The following is a 20,200-nucleotide window of genomic DNA, read 5'->3' as shown; positions in this document are numbered from 1 at the left end:
AATAGCATCAGACTGAAGGAACCAGTTGTTGCCCTCAGATAAAATGTAAATTTGTGTCCTTGTCCTGTGGTGGGGCAGCTCTTTTCAGGCACACCCACCTTTTGTTCTTTTTCTTTTATACCACATGCCAACTCTCCTACCAATGTTAAATTTCTGACAATGCCAGAAATTGAACCTAGGCCTCTGAGTATGGCAGCTAACACCACTAACCATTACACAGGGCCTCTCAGGGTGCATGCACCAGTGCATTGTGCTGTGCACAGTGCAAAAGATGACTTTGCTTGGTTGACCAGAGTGCAGACCCCACTCCTTGATTTGGAGCAATAGCACTGTCTCTCTCTTTCCCCACGCCTGTCTTGCTCGCTCCACCTGTCTCCCTCTTCCTCACTTGTTCCATAGTGCTCCAAATCTGAGCCAAACTTAACCGAGGCCCAGAGACGAAGCATTGGTCCAAACTGAGCCGAGTGGGACTGATGCACTGTGCACAGGAACTCTGCGCCTCAGTTGCACGCGTGAGATTTTGAGCATTTGAGAGGCCCAGCATTACACTATGGAGGTGGATGTTCTCAGATGTATTAGTGTATTTGATCAGAGTCTGACAGATCTCCCTGATAATAACACTTAAGAATTTCAAGGATACACTAACAAATGCTGCAGAGATAGTATTAATCTTCTATGGACGTATGTTGATATATGACTGACAAGCGTAATATGCTTCCACAGACGGTCGTCGATATATAGTCAACATTTCACTTTTTCAATTCTGTGTGGTCGCTTGTCAATTATATATTGCAGCAGCCCCAACCAATGCGTTCAAGGAGCCATAGATGAGCTTCTGCTTACATCTCCACACAATATTTGCAACTATTAGGAAATCTGCAAAGAGAATAAACTACGAGAGCAAGCATGATCAGCCTTGAACACATGGCGTTAGACCAGGTTGCAGCTGGTCCTTCCGTGTTGAATAGAAAGTGGTATAATATTTTAGATGAGTAATAGATACATGAAGTGTTAGGAGAAGAAACCAGCAGTGATGATAGCAATTTTGACAATGAAATGCAAAGGACATAAGAACAATCGAGTGATAAAAGTGTCAGTAGTGATAAAGCGTGGGAAGTTTACTGTACGTTTATGGGTGGAAGTAAAATCTGATGACAAGAAACCTAAAGAACATGCATGCATTCTGCAATAATTCTGAACCTATAAAGGTGAACCTACCACCTGATGCAGAGCCTATTGATTTTTTTGCTATTATTTGATAATGAATAGTTTAGTGCAATTGCTAGATATAAACCTTATGTACGTATTAGATTGATGGAAAAAGGAGCCACAGTAGAAGGCGAGCTTCTTAGTCAGAAAACCTTAAAAATTGGTTTACTTGTAGTTGCAGTGAACTATTCAGCGCTGCTAGATCTAAGGATAGGATTGCTGTGATGATTGCCAATGATGATGGGACATGAAGAAGAAGAAGAAGAAGAAGATGATGATGAAGAAAAAGAAGAATGTTAATTGGAAAAGTGTCCCTTTTAAAAAGTAAATAGGTTTTTAGGTACAGAAATAAGTATTCTTAGTGCATATCAATTTTGTATTAGATGCAAGTAGTAATGTATAAAACCAGAACTTTTATGAACTTGCTTGATTACCCCAGTCTATGTACGTCCTAGCAGCAGAATTTTCTTGGATCCATACGTCCACAAAGGGTTAAGAAGGGAGGACGGACTTAAGTACAGCAACCAGTTTGATGAGGAATGTGAGCAAGTGAGAGCACTCAAAAATATTGCCTATACAGCAGAAGAACCATACATGGAAAGCTTTGGAAGAATACGTGAAGCTCACAGGAAATAAATGCGTTTGCAGAAGAAGAAAAAGAGTCAACTGATAGGGTTGGAGCAGTGTCAGCTACTTGAATGGCCTTAATGAAATTAGAGCTTTCTATCAGAAATTAAATAAGTAATCAAAAAACTTTCAAACCAGGGAAACCTTACGTAGAATGAGTTTCTCTCATTGGTTGGCCAGCAGACATGCCCAGCTTTATCTGCCTCCTGTTGATTCATCACTTCCAATTACACAGCACAGTGACAGCACGGGAATGCCCTCACTTTGCAGTTCAGGTCTTTTCTTAGAACATGTACTAAGTGTTGATCTGTCACTCCAACTGTTCTCGAGTTTTGAAGTATTACTTTGGGGTATAATTCTCAAAATTATGTGTACACGGTAGAGGAAAGGGTATTTATGTACAATAATTCTGTGAAAACAGAGTGTTGCAGGTAAGTCGTTAGGCGATTTATAACACAATTTCCAGGTGTATGCCCTCCACATAGAGAGACCATGTGGAAACTCGTAAACAAATTGAAAGGAACTGGTTCTTTCCTTGAAGAGAAGCGAAGTGTTAAAAAAAAAAAAAAACATGTACTTAATGAGGAAAACGTAAATGAAATCGCAGAAAGATTAGAAAATATGCCTACAAAATCCCTAAGATGACTTGGACAAGAAGCTGGGGTTTCAAAGAGCTCAGCATGGTGGGCTACGAAAATGTTAAAATTGTCGAAATTATGTGTGTGAATCGGAGTTTCCTAAGACGATGCCAGAAATGTGTGGATGCAGGAGGACAATATTTCCAACATCTCCTGTCATAAGGTATGAGCTTATTTTCTTAATTACTAATTTTCTTAATTTTAATTGTTATGTCATGCATCGATAAAGTGAGCGAAGTGCTGTCCTTGTTGTTATGCCGTGGAGTGGGGAGTAATGAGTCAACAGGAGGCAGATAAGCTGGGCACACCTGCTGGCCAAATGATGAGAGAAACTCACTGAAGATATAAAGAAGGCATAATTATTAGCAGTGATGACTGATACTTGAGAGAAGGGCCCAACATTTTGACCAGCTGTTAAATGTAAGTTTGTCTGACCCTCGAGAGATTATGACCTTTGTAATGACTCCAAGAAAACTGGAAGTACAGTTGCCAGTTCCAACCATCAAGGAAGTAGGGCTGACTATTAATAAACTTAAGAACATGATGGCTAAGAAGTGATATTATGGAAGTGGAAATTGTCTCCCAGAACTGGAATGTTTATCATAGAGACGGGATGGATTTTGTAGGAGAGGGGTGGTATTCACACTGGTGAAAGAAGAATCTGTAAGCCATAAGCCATTAAGAAGTTAATGATGGAAGACATGAAATTCTAGGTATAAGGCTCATCTCTAAAGATGACAGACAACTTCATGTTTTTGGGGTGTTCAGACCTGGAAGGGGTGACACTGAATAATTTAATAAGATAATAATCAGTAATGTGGGAAATGACACAGAAAAGAATGTGATTATAGCAGGTGATCTCAATTTACCAAATGATAACTGGGAAGGTAATGCAAATGACAGAAAGCATGACCAACAAATGGTAAATAAGTTAATCTGGGAAGGACAGCTGAATAAAAAATGATGGAACAAACTAGAGGGGAAAATATTCTAGACGTAGTGCTAATAAGACCAGATGAGCTCTATAGAGATACTGAAGTGATAGGTGGTGTTTACTTCAAGTGATCACAAAGCTGTTTGCAATGTAGTTAAAAATAAGAGTAAGAGAAAGGAAGGCTGTAAAGGAAAGAACATTATGCAGTACCGTATGGTTGACAAGACAGGCAGGAGAGAGTTTTTAGAAAGTAATTATGACCAGTGAGAAATGGTAAATAAAAATGTAAACAGCCTATGGGATAGGTATAAAGTAGTATTACTGAGGAGTGTGAAAACAGGTATGTACCTTTAAAGGCCGTTAGGAATGGTGAAAACCCACTATATTATAACAGAGAAACAAAAAGATTAACATGGAGGTTCAGGTTGGAAAGATATAGAGTTAGGAAAGGTTGTGGAAGTAACGAGAAGTACTTATTAGGAAACTAAACTGAGTATAGAAGTCAGCTAAAAATAACATGAAGGCAAGCATGATTGGCATACGAGGTACTTTAAGAGAGAAACAGGTTCTAGGATGGACACTACAGGAATCATAAAAGAGCAGAGTATATGTGAGGATTTACAGATGGCAGAAGTATTTATTCAGCAGTATGTAAATATTGTTGAATATAAGGATAATGTCTAGGTAGAGGAGGTTACTAATACTAGTGAAGTACTGAACTTACCTATGATATCAAGATACTCATGTTCATAAAAAAACAGAACACCTTGAAAGACCAGAGATAGGAAGTTCATATTCATGGGACATGTTCATTAGTATGTTCTGCACGAAACGATTAGCATTTCAGTCACCTAGGTTCAGCATGTGTCCTGTTGCCTAGTAGGCACTGTGTCCTCCATGGACACTAATAACTTGTTCCATGTGTGATGGCATCGACGCGTATAAGGCGCAAATGGCGTCCTGGGGTATAGCCATCCACGCTGTATTCACTTGGTTCCACAGTTCATCTTTGGTTGTTGGCATTGGGTCACAGCACAGCACCCGCCCTTCCACCATATCCCACACATTTTCGATTGGCGACAAGTCCGGTGATCAGGTGGGCCAGGGCAACAGTCTGATATCCTGTGACAGAAAGAAGGCACGCGTTTATGCAGCAACATGTGGTCACGCATTATCCTGCTGAAATATGGTGCCTGGGGTGTCGTGCAGAAAGGGTATTGCTACAGGTTGCAGGATGTCATTCACGTAAGACAAACGGGTCACAGTGCCCTGGACACGCACCAACTGTGATTTGTAGTTGTAACCAATAGCTTCCCGCACCATAAGGCCTTGAGCTGGTGCTGTATGTCTTGTGTGAATGCAGTCAATGTGATGCCTCTCCCCCTGTCTACGGCGAACCAAAATTTGGCCATCATTTTCAAACAGACAAAAATTGGATTCATCTGAAAACAGTATCTGCTTCCATTCCTGTCCCCAGTGACGTCGTTCCATACACCATTGCAGTCTAGCATGTTTATGCACATTAATCAAAGGTAGGCAGAGAAGTGGACGACGCGCCGATAACCCAGACCATAATAAACAGCGACGGACTGTCACTCCTAATAGTGTATGATGTGTTACACTGTTCCACTGTTGCACCAGAGCCGAGGAGGATGCAGATCTGTCCTGCAATGCCATTCGGATGAGGTGTCAAACTTCGGGGGGAGGAGGGTGCGACTAGACCCATCTCGTCGTGTTCTGCGACCTTCTGTGAACCATTCTGTACATACCTGTTGCACTGCCTACACACTTCGTATAACACAAGCAGCAATTTCCCTGATGAATGCATCATGTTCTCTCATGCCAATAATGCGCCCTCTTTCAAACTCGCTCATTTGACGGTACAATTCTTGCATATGTCTGTGAGGCATCCTGCACATCTGCTCAAATCACACTGATTCATTATCTTCGATTTAGAGCAACAACGAGAGTCGGAGGCACATTTTACCAGTCAGTGGTGGTGTGCCGAGATATCGATGTGAACCTTGAACCTCGGGGCCGACATGGTCCAAATGCTAATCATTTCTTCAGAACATACTAATGCACATGTCTTGTGAATATGAACTTCCTATCTCTAGTCTTTCAAGATGTTCTGGTTTTTACGAACATGAGTGTATTTACAAAAGGATGCAAAAGTTGAAAACTAGAAAAGCAACTGGAATTGATAAGATTTCCTAGGATATACTAAAGCAATGGATTGGCATATACTGTAATATCATATCTGAAGTAATTTGATTACTGTGTACATAATGAACAGTTTGAGAGTTGCTATAGTAGCCACAGTGTGCAAAGGAAAGAATGATAAACATCATGTATTGCATGTAAACCCTGGGAAAGCATTCGTTCTGATTATATTAGACATGTTTGCAAAATTACTAACTTGTTTGATAAAAGGCAGTTTGGGTTCAAAAAAGGTTATTCCAATGAGCCTAAATTTTTAGAAAATAGAACTCAGAGAATTATAGTAGTTGAGGTATTATCAGATCCTGTAATGATTAAGAGGGAGGGTTCTGCAAGACATTATAGTGGATCTCTATGTTGGCTGTGTGGGTTATTTTGACCTCTGCCATTAAAATTACTTCATGCCTTCTCTATGAAGAAATCATATTTTCTGTAGCTTTCAGTACCTTGACCTTGAATTAGGCACTACACATGTTGCCAAATCAGTTCTGCTCCCCAATGTTAAGTTATTTCATTCTATTTCCTCCTGAGCCAAAAACACCGAAGGTACCAGTGCTCGCGTAACTTTCTTTCTGGTGATAGTCATTCTCATCTCCAGCCTCCATTGCCGGTAGTTATGTTAGTGTTGCTTCAAGTGGTAGTAAAGATAGGTTGGGAAAAGAAACAAGCATGCACTAGAATTCTAACTGATGATGATATTGACCATGCGCCGGGCTGAGTGGCTCAGACGGTTGAGGCGCTGGCCTTCTGACCCCAACTTGGCAGGTTCGATCCTGGCTCAGTCCGGTGATATTTGAAGGTGCTCAAATATGTCAGCCTCGTGTCAGTAGATTTACTGGCACGTAAAAGAACTCCTGTGGGACAAAATTCTGGCACCTCGGCGTCTCTAAAAACCGTAAAAGTTGTTAGTGGGACGTAAAGCAAGTAGCATTATTATTATTATTATTATTATTATTATTATTATTATTATTATTATTATTATTATTATTATTATTATTATTATTATTATATTGACCATGCAATTGTTCACCACTATAATAAGGTCAATAATGCATGGAAGTATATCATTCGTATCGCCAGAAATCCCGTGAACTTGCCTACGCGTGACAATGGTGCTGGTCACATTTTCAGCAATGACAATGGCAGCAGACGTTATTTACCACCAAGTAGCGGTCTTGCATCTTGCTGCGAGGTCCAGAATAATAATAATAATAATAATAATAATAATAATAATAATAATAATAATAATAATAATAATAATAATAATAATAATAATAATAATAATAATAATGATGCTCTGGGCCATCGTCCAAATGTGTGGACCATGCTGGAAACGGGTCCTTAGCCGGGTAATGACTACGCATGCAGTTCGGCAGCGGGTTCAGTACCACCAAGGCACCCAAGACGACACCACGCCGGATATCCTCAAGGATTTGATCCATATTAAAAGTGCTTATAGGAAAAAATGGCAAAGATTTAAGGACCCAACTGACTGGGTGGAATTCCTGGAGCTACCCCGGGAAGTACGAAATCGATTGCTGGAAAGAAAGGCTGAAAAATGGGAGGAACTTTGCCGTAATCTCTCAGAAAACAAGCCAGATCGCGAATTTCGGTGGATTCTCTCAGTAAACGAGTAAGATTGCGAATTTCAGTGGATGATATACAAAACATTAAGCATTCAATTATAAATTTCAGTATAATACCATAACAAAGCATGGGTAACTTGCTAGTTTGTTCATATAGGCCTACATGTTTCACAAAACTTATGTTGCATGCTATTTTTTTCTAGAGAACAATCCCATCCTACACTCTGCTGTTCCCTTTTAACACACGTTAAGAGCACCTTACAACCCCCCATTTTTTTCTTGTTTTCTCCCCTTACCCAAATATCATGTACTCGTAACACATCTAGATGCATCCTCTTTGCTCAGTCAGCCAGTTCTACTTTCTTCTTCTTCTTCTTCTTCTTCTTCTTATTATTATTATTATTATTATTATTATTATTATTATTATTATTATTATTATTATTATTATTATTATTATTATTATTATTATTATTATTATTATTATTATTATTATTATTAATATTTGAGTCCCAGTTTATCCATCTCCATCTTATATCAATAATACAAAGGGTCAGACAGTGTAAACATTGGTTGGTACAAGTTACCAATGACCAAAGATGTCCTGAGCCCCTAAAAGAAGTCTTCAACAATTACTACAGCATTTATACGAAAATGAGTTATCATGCAAAGAGAAAAAGAGACAGGCAATTTAAAAGGCCCAAGTTAAATAAAGTAAATATTATCTTTTAACATAAAACAAGTAATAAACTTATGAAGAAGAGAACTGTATGGTCTCTCTATGACTTAAGATGGTTAGATTAATTCAGTCACTGCTGCATACAAGGTACAAATTTCAGTAACTCGACTCAAAATTTGTGCTGAACAAAGCAAAGGTGGGACTATTTTTCTCCAAGACCTCTCACTTCACCTATTTAATTCATTCCAGTACCACTCCATAACCATTTATCACTGCCTCCGTGGTGTGTGACAGGCATTGTCAGCTGGCACTTATACTTATTTGGACTTCATCATCTGACCCAGCACTTGTCTGGATCACTGTAAGTAAAACATCAAGATGGTCAACACTGTTAATGGAATGCCACAGTGTTGACTTTATGATAAAGTCCAGCATTTTTCTTAGCATCAGTAAGAGCAGGATTATACCAGGTTTATTAAAATTTTAATGGAACCCTGTTTAATGGTGAAAGAGAAATTACTGACTATAAAACACCATAAGGTCAGTAGCTAAAACATGTTATACTTGATATCACAAAAGTTCTGAAGATAAGACACATTACTTGGTGACAAATTGTGGATGAAGAACTGAACATTGTCAGTCTTTGAAAGTGAAGAGAAGACCTGGTCACCCAGTTGGTAATTCAAATCAACCAATGGGATAATTTCTGTATAATGATATTACTATGTTGAGGTAGAGAAACTCTTTTATTTTGTATCAAGAAGGGAACAAGGGTGTCAAACATCAAAAGTCATATATCTCCATGCATGGACATACAAACAGGTATGCATGGTATTCTACAGTAATATTACCAGTTTTTTTCTAGTTTTGGTAGACAAAAGTCTGTTACTTTTGCTTTACGTTTGTTCTCCATTTTTAAGACTGACAGTACTATTCAGTTCCACTTCTAAATCTGCTACTGACTAACAATAAAATGAAATATCAGCAACAAATCTTAGGGTTTAGACAATTCCAGCCAACCTCTGAAATTTGTTTCATACTCCCAGCAATGATTTCCACCTTGAAACACTACCACAAACACTTACCTAGTAATAATATTGTGAGAAGGAATGGTCCAAAATGATTGACTTGCATTAGAATTTGAAGTCCATCAACGCTTTTCTTATTAGGAAGTCCTCCAGCACCAGCATTGTTGACCAACACATCTAGACGACTCTCCATTTTGATAACTGTCCTAGCAAATTCTCTTACTGAACTGAGTGAAGCAAGATCTAGTTTGTACAATACAACATTCTTATTGCCAGTAGTTTCAATGATTTCATCTGTAAAAATAACAAGAAGGTATATTTTAATAGAATTCATCATCATTTCATCATCATCATCATCATCATCATCATCATCATCATCATCATCCTCACAAGTATGAAGGATGAGTTGTCCACCTAATCAATACTTTATTTTACAAAGTGTCTAGAATATTTACATTAAAAGACAGTACCGGTTTCGACCTGTAAATAGGTCATCATCAGCTGTTGATGAACCTTCTGAATAACGATTGTGCAGAATAAAACACTACTAAAATTACACAACAATTCCACTATTCTAATGAAATACATAACTGGCATTCATAGGACTCCAGCAAGTCAAAGCCCTTTATTGTACCATATGTAAATATCATAACACTTTGTACTTTATTAGAACAGTGCCATTCTTTTTTAATTTTAGTAGTGTTTTATTCTGCATTCTAAGAACTCTAAAAACGGTACCCTATTTTTATCCTTTTAGCAATACTGTTTTAGAAAATGTGGCATTCATAGGACTCTAGCAAGTCAAAGCCCTTTATTGTACCATATGTAAATATCATAACACTTTGTACTTTATTAGAACAGTGCCATTCTTTTTTAATTTTAGTAGTGTTTATTTATTTATTTATTTATTTATTTATTTATTTATTTATTTATTTATTTATTTATTTATTTATTTATTTATTTATTGGGTATAGAATGTCCCAGTGAGCTAGTGGCTCAAGGAGGGACTGCCCTTTACAATCACAGCTTGGCAGCTTTAAGTTTCATTTAACAGATAAGGCATAGGCCTACATATATAACAAGGAATATTTACAATGAATAATTTACATCATAATATCATTATTTTACATGGAAAAAAGAAGATATTAAAAACAAACTAAACTTAGGTGGAAAAATAGGTACACAGTGGTTATCGATTTATTCTCCAACATACTGTTCAAGGAAGTACCTGCGTACTTCTTTCTTAAATCTGTACAACTTATTGATTTGTTTTAATTTGGGAGGTAGATTGTTAAAGGCTGTGCTTGTACCCTATTTTTATCCTTTTAGCAATACTGTTTTAGAAAATGTGGCATTCATAGGACTCTAGCAAGTCAAAGCCCTTTATTGTACCATATGTAAATATCATAACATTAAGTATTTTATTAGAATAGTGGGATTCTTGTGTAATTTGAGTAGTGTTTTATTCTGCACAGTCGCTCTTAAGCAGGTTCATCAACAGCTGATGATGATCTATTTACAGGTTGAAACCGGTACTGTCTTTTAATGTGAATATTCTAGACACTTTGTAAAATAAAGTATTGATTAGGTGCACAACTCATCCTTCATACTTGTGTACTCAAATTATCAATACGGACATGAAGCTGATAGATTATTGTATCATCATCATCTCAGGAATGTACTCCTGGCAAGTATAATGATTACCTTCCAAATCCAAACAAGTGTTAATGATCATCAAACAAAAATGGAGAATAAAAGAGGGTGAGTAAGAAATGATGTCTTACTAGGTCAGGGCCTCTCAGGGTGCATGCACTGGTGCATTGCACAGCGCAAGTTGCAAATGACGACTTTGCTTGGTTGACCAGAGTGCAGACCCCTACTCCTAGATTTTAAGCAATAGTATTGTCTCTCTCTTTCCCTACGCATGTCTCGCTCGCTCCAGCTATCTCGCCCTTCCTCACTTACTCTGCAGCGCTCCACCATTCAAGCAGAGTTGAGCTGAGCTTAGCCAAGCTTAGCCACGTTGCCCCGAGACAAGATGCAGGTTCGAACCAAACCGAGTCAGACCGATGCACGGTGCAGAGAACCTCTGCGCCTTGGTTTGCACGCGTGAGATTTTGGGCATTTGAGGGGCCCTGTATTAGGTATTAATGTGAAAGGCACAGCAGGATATTAAAAAAAAAGGAAAAAAGTATGTTTATATTGTATATTCAAATATCAGTGAGAAATAAGAATTCTGTGGAGGTCATGTTATCCTTTCACTTTTACTGTGAAAGGTTGCCAATTGAAATCATCCAGTGTCCCAGACCTTTACACCACTCATCTACCATTCGTCATTCCTTATTCAATGATATCTCTCTATCAGGATTACTATAACCTCTCTTTATCTCCTAATCTCTTGGTTTAACCATTAACTCCTTCAGATCTTCCACTGGGCTTTTAATCCTGCATTGCAGAGTCTACATAATCTCCCCTCATGTTCATTTACAAGCCTTCATCTTCTCATTATCAATGCCCTTCTTCCATTCCAGAGACCTCTTGGTACAAGCAATCATTCTTGCTATTTTTATATCTGACCCCTCCAATTTCTAAGATATACAGACCTCACTCAGATTATGTTCCTGAACATCAATAGCAATGGTTTGTTGAGCAAAAATTAGAGATAATATACTATACAGGAATCGGTACATTTTTGTCTGATGCCATGAACTATATAGGCACTTCATACATGATACAAAACATTTTTAATGTGTATAATATAAGAAAGAAGAAAATTATGAGACTGAAAGATCCAAGTTTCTCAACTGTATGAATATTGGTTAAAACAGATCATCTTAAAGGTGTCTAGTTTGATTCAATATCAACCTAATTGAAAATTATGGACCATGGCAAAATCGGATAGATTAAAAAAAGTGAACATTAAATGTTCCATTGTCAAAGAGTGGTTTCACAATAAGAAATAAAGAATATTTGTGCAAAATTGGTGGAATTCATATGGAAACGTCAGTACTGTTCTAAAAAACAAAAGAGGTCACATCAACTATTAAAGTCTGATTATTCAGTAGTTGCAGAAGTGATTTTCTGTAGTTTTCATTACAGGATCCCTTTTCTGTACCTTGTTCAGATTAACCTGCATGCTACTATGGTCACTTCATTGATTTAAACCAGCATTATTCGCTAGCTCTTTACGTGCGTCATTACTCACTAGTTTGCACAGCGCTCACCTTTAGGTTTAAAGGCTATAATATGCCCATATAAAGATTGAGGTAATTTAATACATCAATTTGAGATATTTATTTATTTATTTAGGAACATGGCAAAGTGGAGTGCTAAGGAGCTAACCTCTGCATTCAGGAGACGCATGAGTTCGAAACCCACCGTCGGCTGTCCTGAGAATGGTTTTCTATGGTTACCTGTTTAAGCTTCCAGGCACATGCAGGGACAGTTTCTATTCAGAGGCCACAGCCTATTCCTTAAATCTGCTCACCCAATTTAATTCACCATCATTCATTTCATCTTCATTAGCTTCTCAACAGAAGTTGACATCAGGAAGGGCATCCAGCTGTAAAACAAGCTGTATAAATTCATCTCACCTCATCCCCGACCCCATATCAAGAAATGGGACTAAGGGGTAAACAAACAATTTAGTTAGAACATGAATGCTTAAATTTAAACAAATTGTTACTTTTTTAGGAACATGAATACTTAAATTTAAACATATCTGAGATAGGAGGAGTATGCTTAGTATGAACTAAATAATGCAAATGTATAATCCTGCATAATAGGAAACAATAATTTTACAGTCAGTCATCACTTTTGTCACTTTCAACACTTTCCCTGGAACACTTTGCAAATTTTGTTTGTGGGTTTGAACATTTGTAGTGAGACCATGGAGGCCTCAGTTGGTAATTCCATCCTTTCCTAAAATGAATGAAATACAGCCTTCAATCAATGAAAGTGCCTCTTCTTCCTCAGAACTTGTAGCCACACTGTTTCAGAGTTATAATCACTTTCATAAACATAATTTAGGTCATTACCATCACTTTTGTTAAATTAATACATCAATTTGACATATTTATATATTAATTTATATAGCTTGTTTTACAGCTGGATGCCCTTCCTGATGCCAACCTCTGTTGAGAAGCTATTGAAGATAAAATGAATGATGGTGAATTAAATTCGGTGAGCAGATGGAAGGAATAGGCTGTGGCCTATGAATAGAAACTGTCCCTGCATGTGCCTGGAAGCTTAAACAGGAAACCATAGAAAACCATTCTCAGGACAGCCGATGGTGGGGTTTGAATTCACACATATCCTGAATGCAGTACTCCACTCAGCCATGCTCCTAAATAAATACATATCTCAAATAGACATATTAAATAACCACAATCTTTATATAGGCATATTATTGCCTTTAAACCTAAAGGTGAGCGCTGCGCTCACTAGCGAGTAACGGCGCACGTTAGGACCTAGCGAATAAATAAGTAACAATAAGCATGCAGATTATCTGAACAAGGTACAGAAAAGGAATCCTGTAATTAAAACTTCAGAAAATCACTTCTGCAACTACAGAATAATCAGACTTTAATAAGTTACTTGATGTGACCCTTTTTTTTTTTTTTTTTTTTTTTTTTTTAAGAACAGTACTGACGTTTCCATGTGGATTCCACCAATTTTTCACAAATATTCTTTATTTATTAATGTGAAACCACTCTTTGACAATTCGACATATTGTGTTCACTTTTTCTTATCTCTTCAGTTTTGCCATGGTCCATATTTTTAATCAGGTTGATATCATTTCGTCCACTTCCTCCACCATTTCACCCAAATACAAAGGTATCTGATTAGTGGATGCCATTATAACTCATGTAAATTCACTAACAACAGACACAGTATAAACATTTCACATTAAACACAAGCATAAGACAAACCATGACTTGTTACAATGCACGCAATGTGAGTAGCACTGTTACTCACTACTGAGTGCACTGCTCACCAAACATGCATTGTCGTGCCTAATAATGGAGTAAGGTTCTTGGTTTTCAAAGATAATGGAAATGACTGGCACATCCTCTTCCTAACAATCTGTTTGAAAGGTATAGGGAGTTTCAGAAATAGAGGTCTTGTAAAATTCTAGCAAAAAGCAATATACTACAGAGGTGAGCGCCACACTCACCATGCAAGTAACCATGGGTTAAAGAAGTGTCCCAGCAGTTCATTGAATGATAGACACCCTGAGGGAAGAGTGGGAGAGTTTGAGAGTGGAACTGTTTTTCAATAACCAAGCAAGATGGCTGTACGGTTTGGGCTGTGTAACTGTTAGCTTGCTTTCAGGAGATGGTGTGTTCAAACTCCACTATTGGCAGCCCCTGAAGATGTCTTTCTGTGGTTTCCTATTTTCACACCAGACCCTGTTCTATCCCATCGCCATTAGGTATATATGAGATGGTGTGATGTAAAAACCAATAATATTCTTCAATTTCTTTCAAACCAGTATCCCTTAAGTGCTTCTCTCAGTGGCCAGAAGATAATACTCTCAGGGCTAGAAGTTGAGGCTGTAGGGGGATGGCTGTGCACCTCTCACCAAAAGTGCTGCAACACATACGTGACAAAATTCATCATACTATCTAAACACTGGACAGCATTACATGCAGTCATTCCCATACAATTCTTATTTTTATTCTTCTTATTATTATTCTTCTTCCTCCTCCTATTTGGAGGGATGTAATTACTGTACGGTACTATTGTGTGTTTCTGTGGTGGTTGGTAGTGTAGTGTGTTGTCTGAATATGAAGAGCAAAGTGTTGGGACAAACACAAACACCAAGTCATCAGGCCAGAAGAATTAATCAGACGCGATTAAAATCCCCAACCGGCCAGGAATTGAGCCTGGGACCCTCTGAACCAAAGGCTTCAATGCTGACCATTCAGCCAATGAGTCGGACTCCCCTACAGTTCTTCATATGATGGTAAATGTCAGCATCCTTATCACCTACCATCATAAATGGAATAACTGAATGATGCACATGTTTGGGTGAATCCATTTCACAATCATATCAAGTCACCTTGCTTCCGCATATCTAAATAGCGCACTAACACTATCCAACAGTACCACATTGCTCCTGACACACATAGCCAATCTACAGACACATGTGTAATGTCCTGTTTGTTTAAGCAATGGCACTCCTACAAACACTTCAATTCCATCACATCAAGTGATTAAATCGTCACATCAAGATGGTAGAGTGGGCAACACTGGATGCTACAGATTATAGAAAATACCAGTAATGTATAAAGGTTACACAGATGAAAGTGAAGTAATACATACACAGTCCATGTAGTGGTTTGACCTAAATTACTGTGAGTAGAAAAATGGATATGAAATCAAGTGTACAAGGTAAAAGTGGTTATAATAGAAATCATGCTGTGTACCAGTTTAATATGCCAAAGAAATGTTGTGTGCTCTTGGTCAAACAAGAGCTAATGTACCACTTATCCCACCACTGGAGGAAATCTATGCTGCTTGGTAACTTCTTAGAATATATATATTTGTAAGCTCTGTCTTAAAAATGGAAAACTGAGCACTGTTTTTCTTAGGAAAGTAAAATCACACAATAAATTGCAGCCTAAATAAGAAGAAAATTCCCAGTGGAAGCTGTATGAGTCCATGATACCGTATCAGATGTTTATATGACTACAGCAGGAGTATAGTAAGGATTTATATTGTCTGTACAGTAAGTATGTACGAGAGGGATCTTTAATAACCAGGCTGGAGGAATATTAGTTGGCAGAAACAAATTTATCAACATTTGCTATGCGGATGGCATTCTTATAATTGCCAAACATCAGATAGAACTGATGACTATTATGGCATGATTAGATGTCCAGCATAGAAAAGATGGCTTGGAGATAAATGACTCAAAAACCAAAGTCATGATCGTGGACCCTGCTAAGGACAACAAACATAACATTGTGAAAGTGGCTTATTATGATACTGCCAACCATTTTGAACACTTAGAATCAGTCATTACCAACATAGGAGATTGTGAACCTGAAATCTCTCCTTTTTTCTTATGTCTTGTGGCGACGATGGGATAGGAAAGGCCTAGGAGTGGGAAGAAAGTGGCCATGACCTTAATTAATGTACAGCCTCAGCATTTGCCTGGTGTGGAAATAGGAAAACATGGAAAACCGTCTTCAGGGCTACCAATCGTAAGGTTTGAACCCACTATCTCCCGGATGCCAGCCCACAGCTGTGCACCCCTAACTGCATGCCCAACTCACCTGGTGAACTTGAAATCTGTAGACTTATTGTGATGAAAACGAATTCAATGGAACTTGCCCATGGAAAGGCACTGTAATTACCATTAACCCTTGAGCACAGTGCATTTAAATGTTCAGTTGTCTCTGTGCTGTGGGAGGAGTTCTATGGTATTTAAATTATTTCAGATTTGTGCAAGGCTTTGTTCAAAGCAGCGTAACTTTGGTATTATTTCATGGATTTCGATAATACTGCCACATGCATGTTTAAAAACTCTATTCTTTTAGAAAATATGATGCTATCTTACTTTAATAGCTGAGTTTGGTCTGGAACATCCTGAAATATTCCTCAACGCAGAGACCCCTTCACATCGTTACATTCCCAAATTGCTTTGTTCTGAGGGCCTGGGTTCCCTATAAACTGTTCTATCTGACCCATGTAATTAGACAGGTTCTCCCATCAAAATGTATTAGCCATGACATTCATATTGCCGTTCTACACACTGTCACGCATAACAGATTCTGAACCAAGGACTTCGCGTATAGTAATGTCATCCACATCACTGAGATCATCATCTGAATCTAACAAACATTTGTCAGAATCACTCAACCCCTAAAACATCCTCTATTTCCACGTTCGATAGCCCATACTTGCCTATAGAAGCCATTTCCACTCACAACATATAGAATGCTAGATAGTGAGTGATAGGAAAAGTCTCAAGACAGCCTGAATAGATAGAATTGATGATTATGTTGACAGTCTGGTTCGTTCCAAAAGAAAAGGAAGGTATAATGCAAGAAGTGTGCATAGTAGGTGCTAGATAGCAGACAAATGTAGTAGTTGCTCCTAGTGGCAGAGATAAACATTCCTTGGAATATCATTCGATTTTCAGTGAACAAAACGCTATTGAAACCAAGGTATATCATTCAAAAGCTTAAACCTTCTGCTTCTAGGAGAAATGAGTTAAGACACAAATGGCTTTGATTGTAACCACTAGATCACAGTAAAATATACGCCTGTACCATGCGAGAAGTACTTGTCACTCCACCGAGCGCGATGCTCACTACATGATGAGGACTGCTCAGCACTCCAGATTGACAGGTTAACACCAAAATCAGACTTACCTGAACACTTACGTTCAATGGTGAAATTAATCTGCCCATGGAAAGTCCCTGCAGGTACCATTAACACACAGTTGCAATTCAGCTAGCGAGGTGAACGGACGTAGTGCTGAACGTGCGGGAAGTATAGGAGTGCGCGAACATGGGAGTCTCAATCGAACAATACAGAGGTGCTATAGGCAGATGGCAGGCCCGATGTAGGAGGAAGTCGTTACAAATGGTGAAAAACGATATCAACATCACTCATACAGTAGTGTCATTAGTTGTAGTGATGGTCCTATTAGTGATTGGCGGAGTGGAGATGAACCCTGGCCCAGGACTGACATGGGAAGATATTGAGAAGATTAAAGAGGCCATGCAAGAATGCCATGCAGAAAAGACCAAAGAAATGCTACTAGAACAGAAAAATGAATTCAAGGACTTGAAATCATTTATACAAACAGAACTGAAGGATATTAAAGAGAGTGTATCACAAAATAAAAACGAAATATATGGTATGAAGACGAAAGCACTGGAGGTAGAAGAAAAATTAAGGAAACTCGAGGAAAAAGAAAAAACATGGTCAAAAGAAGAGAGGAAGAAAAACATAATAATCTACGGATTGGCAGAACCAGGAAGAGAGAACTTCAATGACTTGATAGATAGAGTACTCTCTCTAATCAGAGAGAATTTGAAAATAGAGTGCAACGAGAGTGATATTGATAACGTCTTTAGATTAGGAAGAAATATGGGAAAAAGACCAGTAAAAGTCTGCATGGTATCTGGTTTGAAGGCCCGAAAAATTTTGGAAAACACGAGAAACCTGAAAGGCACGAAGATATGGATAAAGAAAGATCTCGACACTGAAGAAATGGAGAATGTACGAACACTACGTTTTCATCAAGGAAAAGCTAGGCATTCGGGACTAAAAGCCTTTATACGTGGAAACAGACTCATTATATCGGACGATTCGTGGAGCAGGGTATGGACAGCTGGTCAGCTCCGTGAGCTAGGACATTGTCCTGATACGTCAGCTAAGCGGAAGAACAGCAGTACAGTGAGTGACGCCAGCACTCCTGAGTCAACAGGTACGTGTGCAAACCTACCAAGCAGGGACAACGAACTGGATGTTGTGACGACAGAAACCAGACATCACCAACCCAGGAGATCAACCCAAGAAGGAGAAGTGATCCAGAGCAAGCAAGACACCGCAGGGAGAAAAGAAGAAAAGAAACGTAAGCCAGCATTAAATTTAAAGGACATATGGGCAAAGAAAGGATTGACAAGGTCTGAGGAAGCTAGAGGGTCAGAGGAGGAAATAATTAGTTCCCCAAGTGGATCTATTATACAAATAGAAAAACCACGAATAACGAGAAGCAAGGCCCTGGTAGCATCAGATATACCTATGAACAAGTAACTAGACTGGGTAGTGGGATTAATCAACATAGAGGGCATATTAAGTAAACTGGGAAATGATGAATTTATAGATTTAATGAGAGAGAGTGAGATTATTGGGATAGTAGAGACATAGTTGCCGTCTAGCAAAAATGTGAAAATACCGGGATTTAAGGTCTGGAGTAAAACAAAATATAAAAGGAGTACGAAAGGGCGTCACCCAGGAGGGATAACAGTTATCGTAAAAGACGAAATTTGCAAACAAGTGGAGATATGGGAATCAGGATGTGAGGAAATGATCTGGGTCAAAACCAAAAAAGGAAATCAAAAGGGGAGAGATATGTTTATTGGCTTTGGTTACAATCACCCATCGGGGTCCCCGTTTGAGAAGGAAAATTTCTTTGAAGAACTCGTTGATGCAGTAAATCAGATAAAATTACTAAATGAAGAAGCAGGAATAATTATAATGGGTGATTTTAATGCAAGGGTTGGCTTAAATAATCCATTATATGATAAAGAAATCGGGGAAATATTAATAGAAAGAAGGAGCAGCAAAGACAAAGAGTGTAATAAAAATGGAGAGAAATTATTAGAAATATGCGCGATAGAGGAATTGTACATCTTAAATGGGGGATGGCCGGGAGATGAATCAGGCAACCTAACATATATAGTAGAGCCAGGAGGGAGTGTTATAGACCTAGTGCTGGCATCTAGAGAGGCTTTAACTCTTATTAAAGAAATCCAGGTAAAAAATTGGACAGTGTCTCATCATTTCCCAGTTGTTATTCGGCTACTGAGAGAGGAAGATAATAAAGTAGACAAACAATTCTTTAACTATGAACAGAGAAAATTAGTAAGATGCAGGTGGAATGAGGAAAAGAGAGAACAATTTAGAGATTACTATAGGGGTAAAACCTTTGAAATTCTGAGAATAGGCATGGAGTATATGATAGAGGATAATAACCTAGATGAAGCAATAAGAATGCTTGAAAGAGCAATAGAAGTAGCTGGTAAAAAATGGTTGTGAGTAAGAGTAGACAATATAAAAGAAATGTATGGTATACGGAGGAGTGTAAAGAGAAGAAAAATCAAGTAATCAAGGCTTTAAAAAGGTACAGAAATGAGGAATCTCAGGCCTTACGAGTAGATTTTTGTAACCAGAGGAAGGAATACAAAGATTTAATAAGCGATAGGAAACGAATATGGCAGGACAAAGAATCAAAAATATTACTTAAGTACTGTAAAGAAAATGAAACAAAGAAAGTATGGAACAAAATTAGCACAATATGTAAAGGTTATAAAAGCTATGATCAAGTAAAAATATCTAATGAGGAATGGTTAACGTATTTTAAGGGGTTATTAGGGGGTAAGGACACATGGGTAGAGAACAGAAACGAAATTGGTATACTGAGACATATGGAGTTTACGCTGCCTATACTAGACGATATAATAACCACAGACGAGGTACTAGATGTAATGAAAAAAGGGAAGGGCGGAAAATCAGGTGCTGCTAATGGAATTACGCAT

The 20,200-nt window shown here is 38.2% G+C and overlaps 1 protein-coding gene across 3 annotated transcripts in view; it reads right to left on the bottom strand.

The window, feature by feature from the left end:
* The window catches only part of LOC136867263 (retinol dehydrogenase 11), a 178,830-nt gene that overhangs the window by 106,810 nt on the left and 51,820 nt on the right, over positions 1-20,200 (bottom strand). For all 3 annotated transcript variants that reach the window (XM_067144406.2, XM_067144407.2, XM_067144408.2), the window contains exon 3: positions 8,976-9,212. In XM_067144406.2, the coding sequence (XP_067000507.2) occupies positions 8,976-9,212 (237 nt within the window). The remainder of the gene's footprint in view (positions 1-8,975; positions 9,213-20,200) is intronic.

This window comes from Anabrus simplex, chromosome 3, assembly GCF_040414725.1.
Source record: "Anabrus simplex isolate iqAnaSimp1 chromosome 3, ASM4041472v1, whole genome shotgun sequence".
Taxonomy (NCBI): domain Eukaryota; kingdom Metazoa; phylum Arthropoda; class Insecta; order Orthoptera; family Tettigoniidae; genus Anabrus; species Anabrus simplex.
Note: the sequence above shows the minus strand (reverse complement) of the source record. Positions and strands in the feature narration are given on the sequence as shown.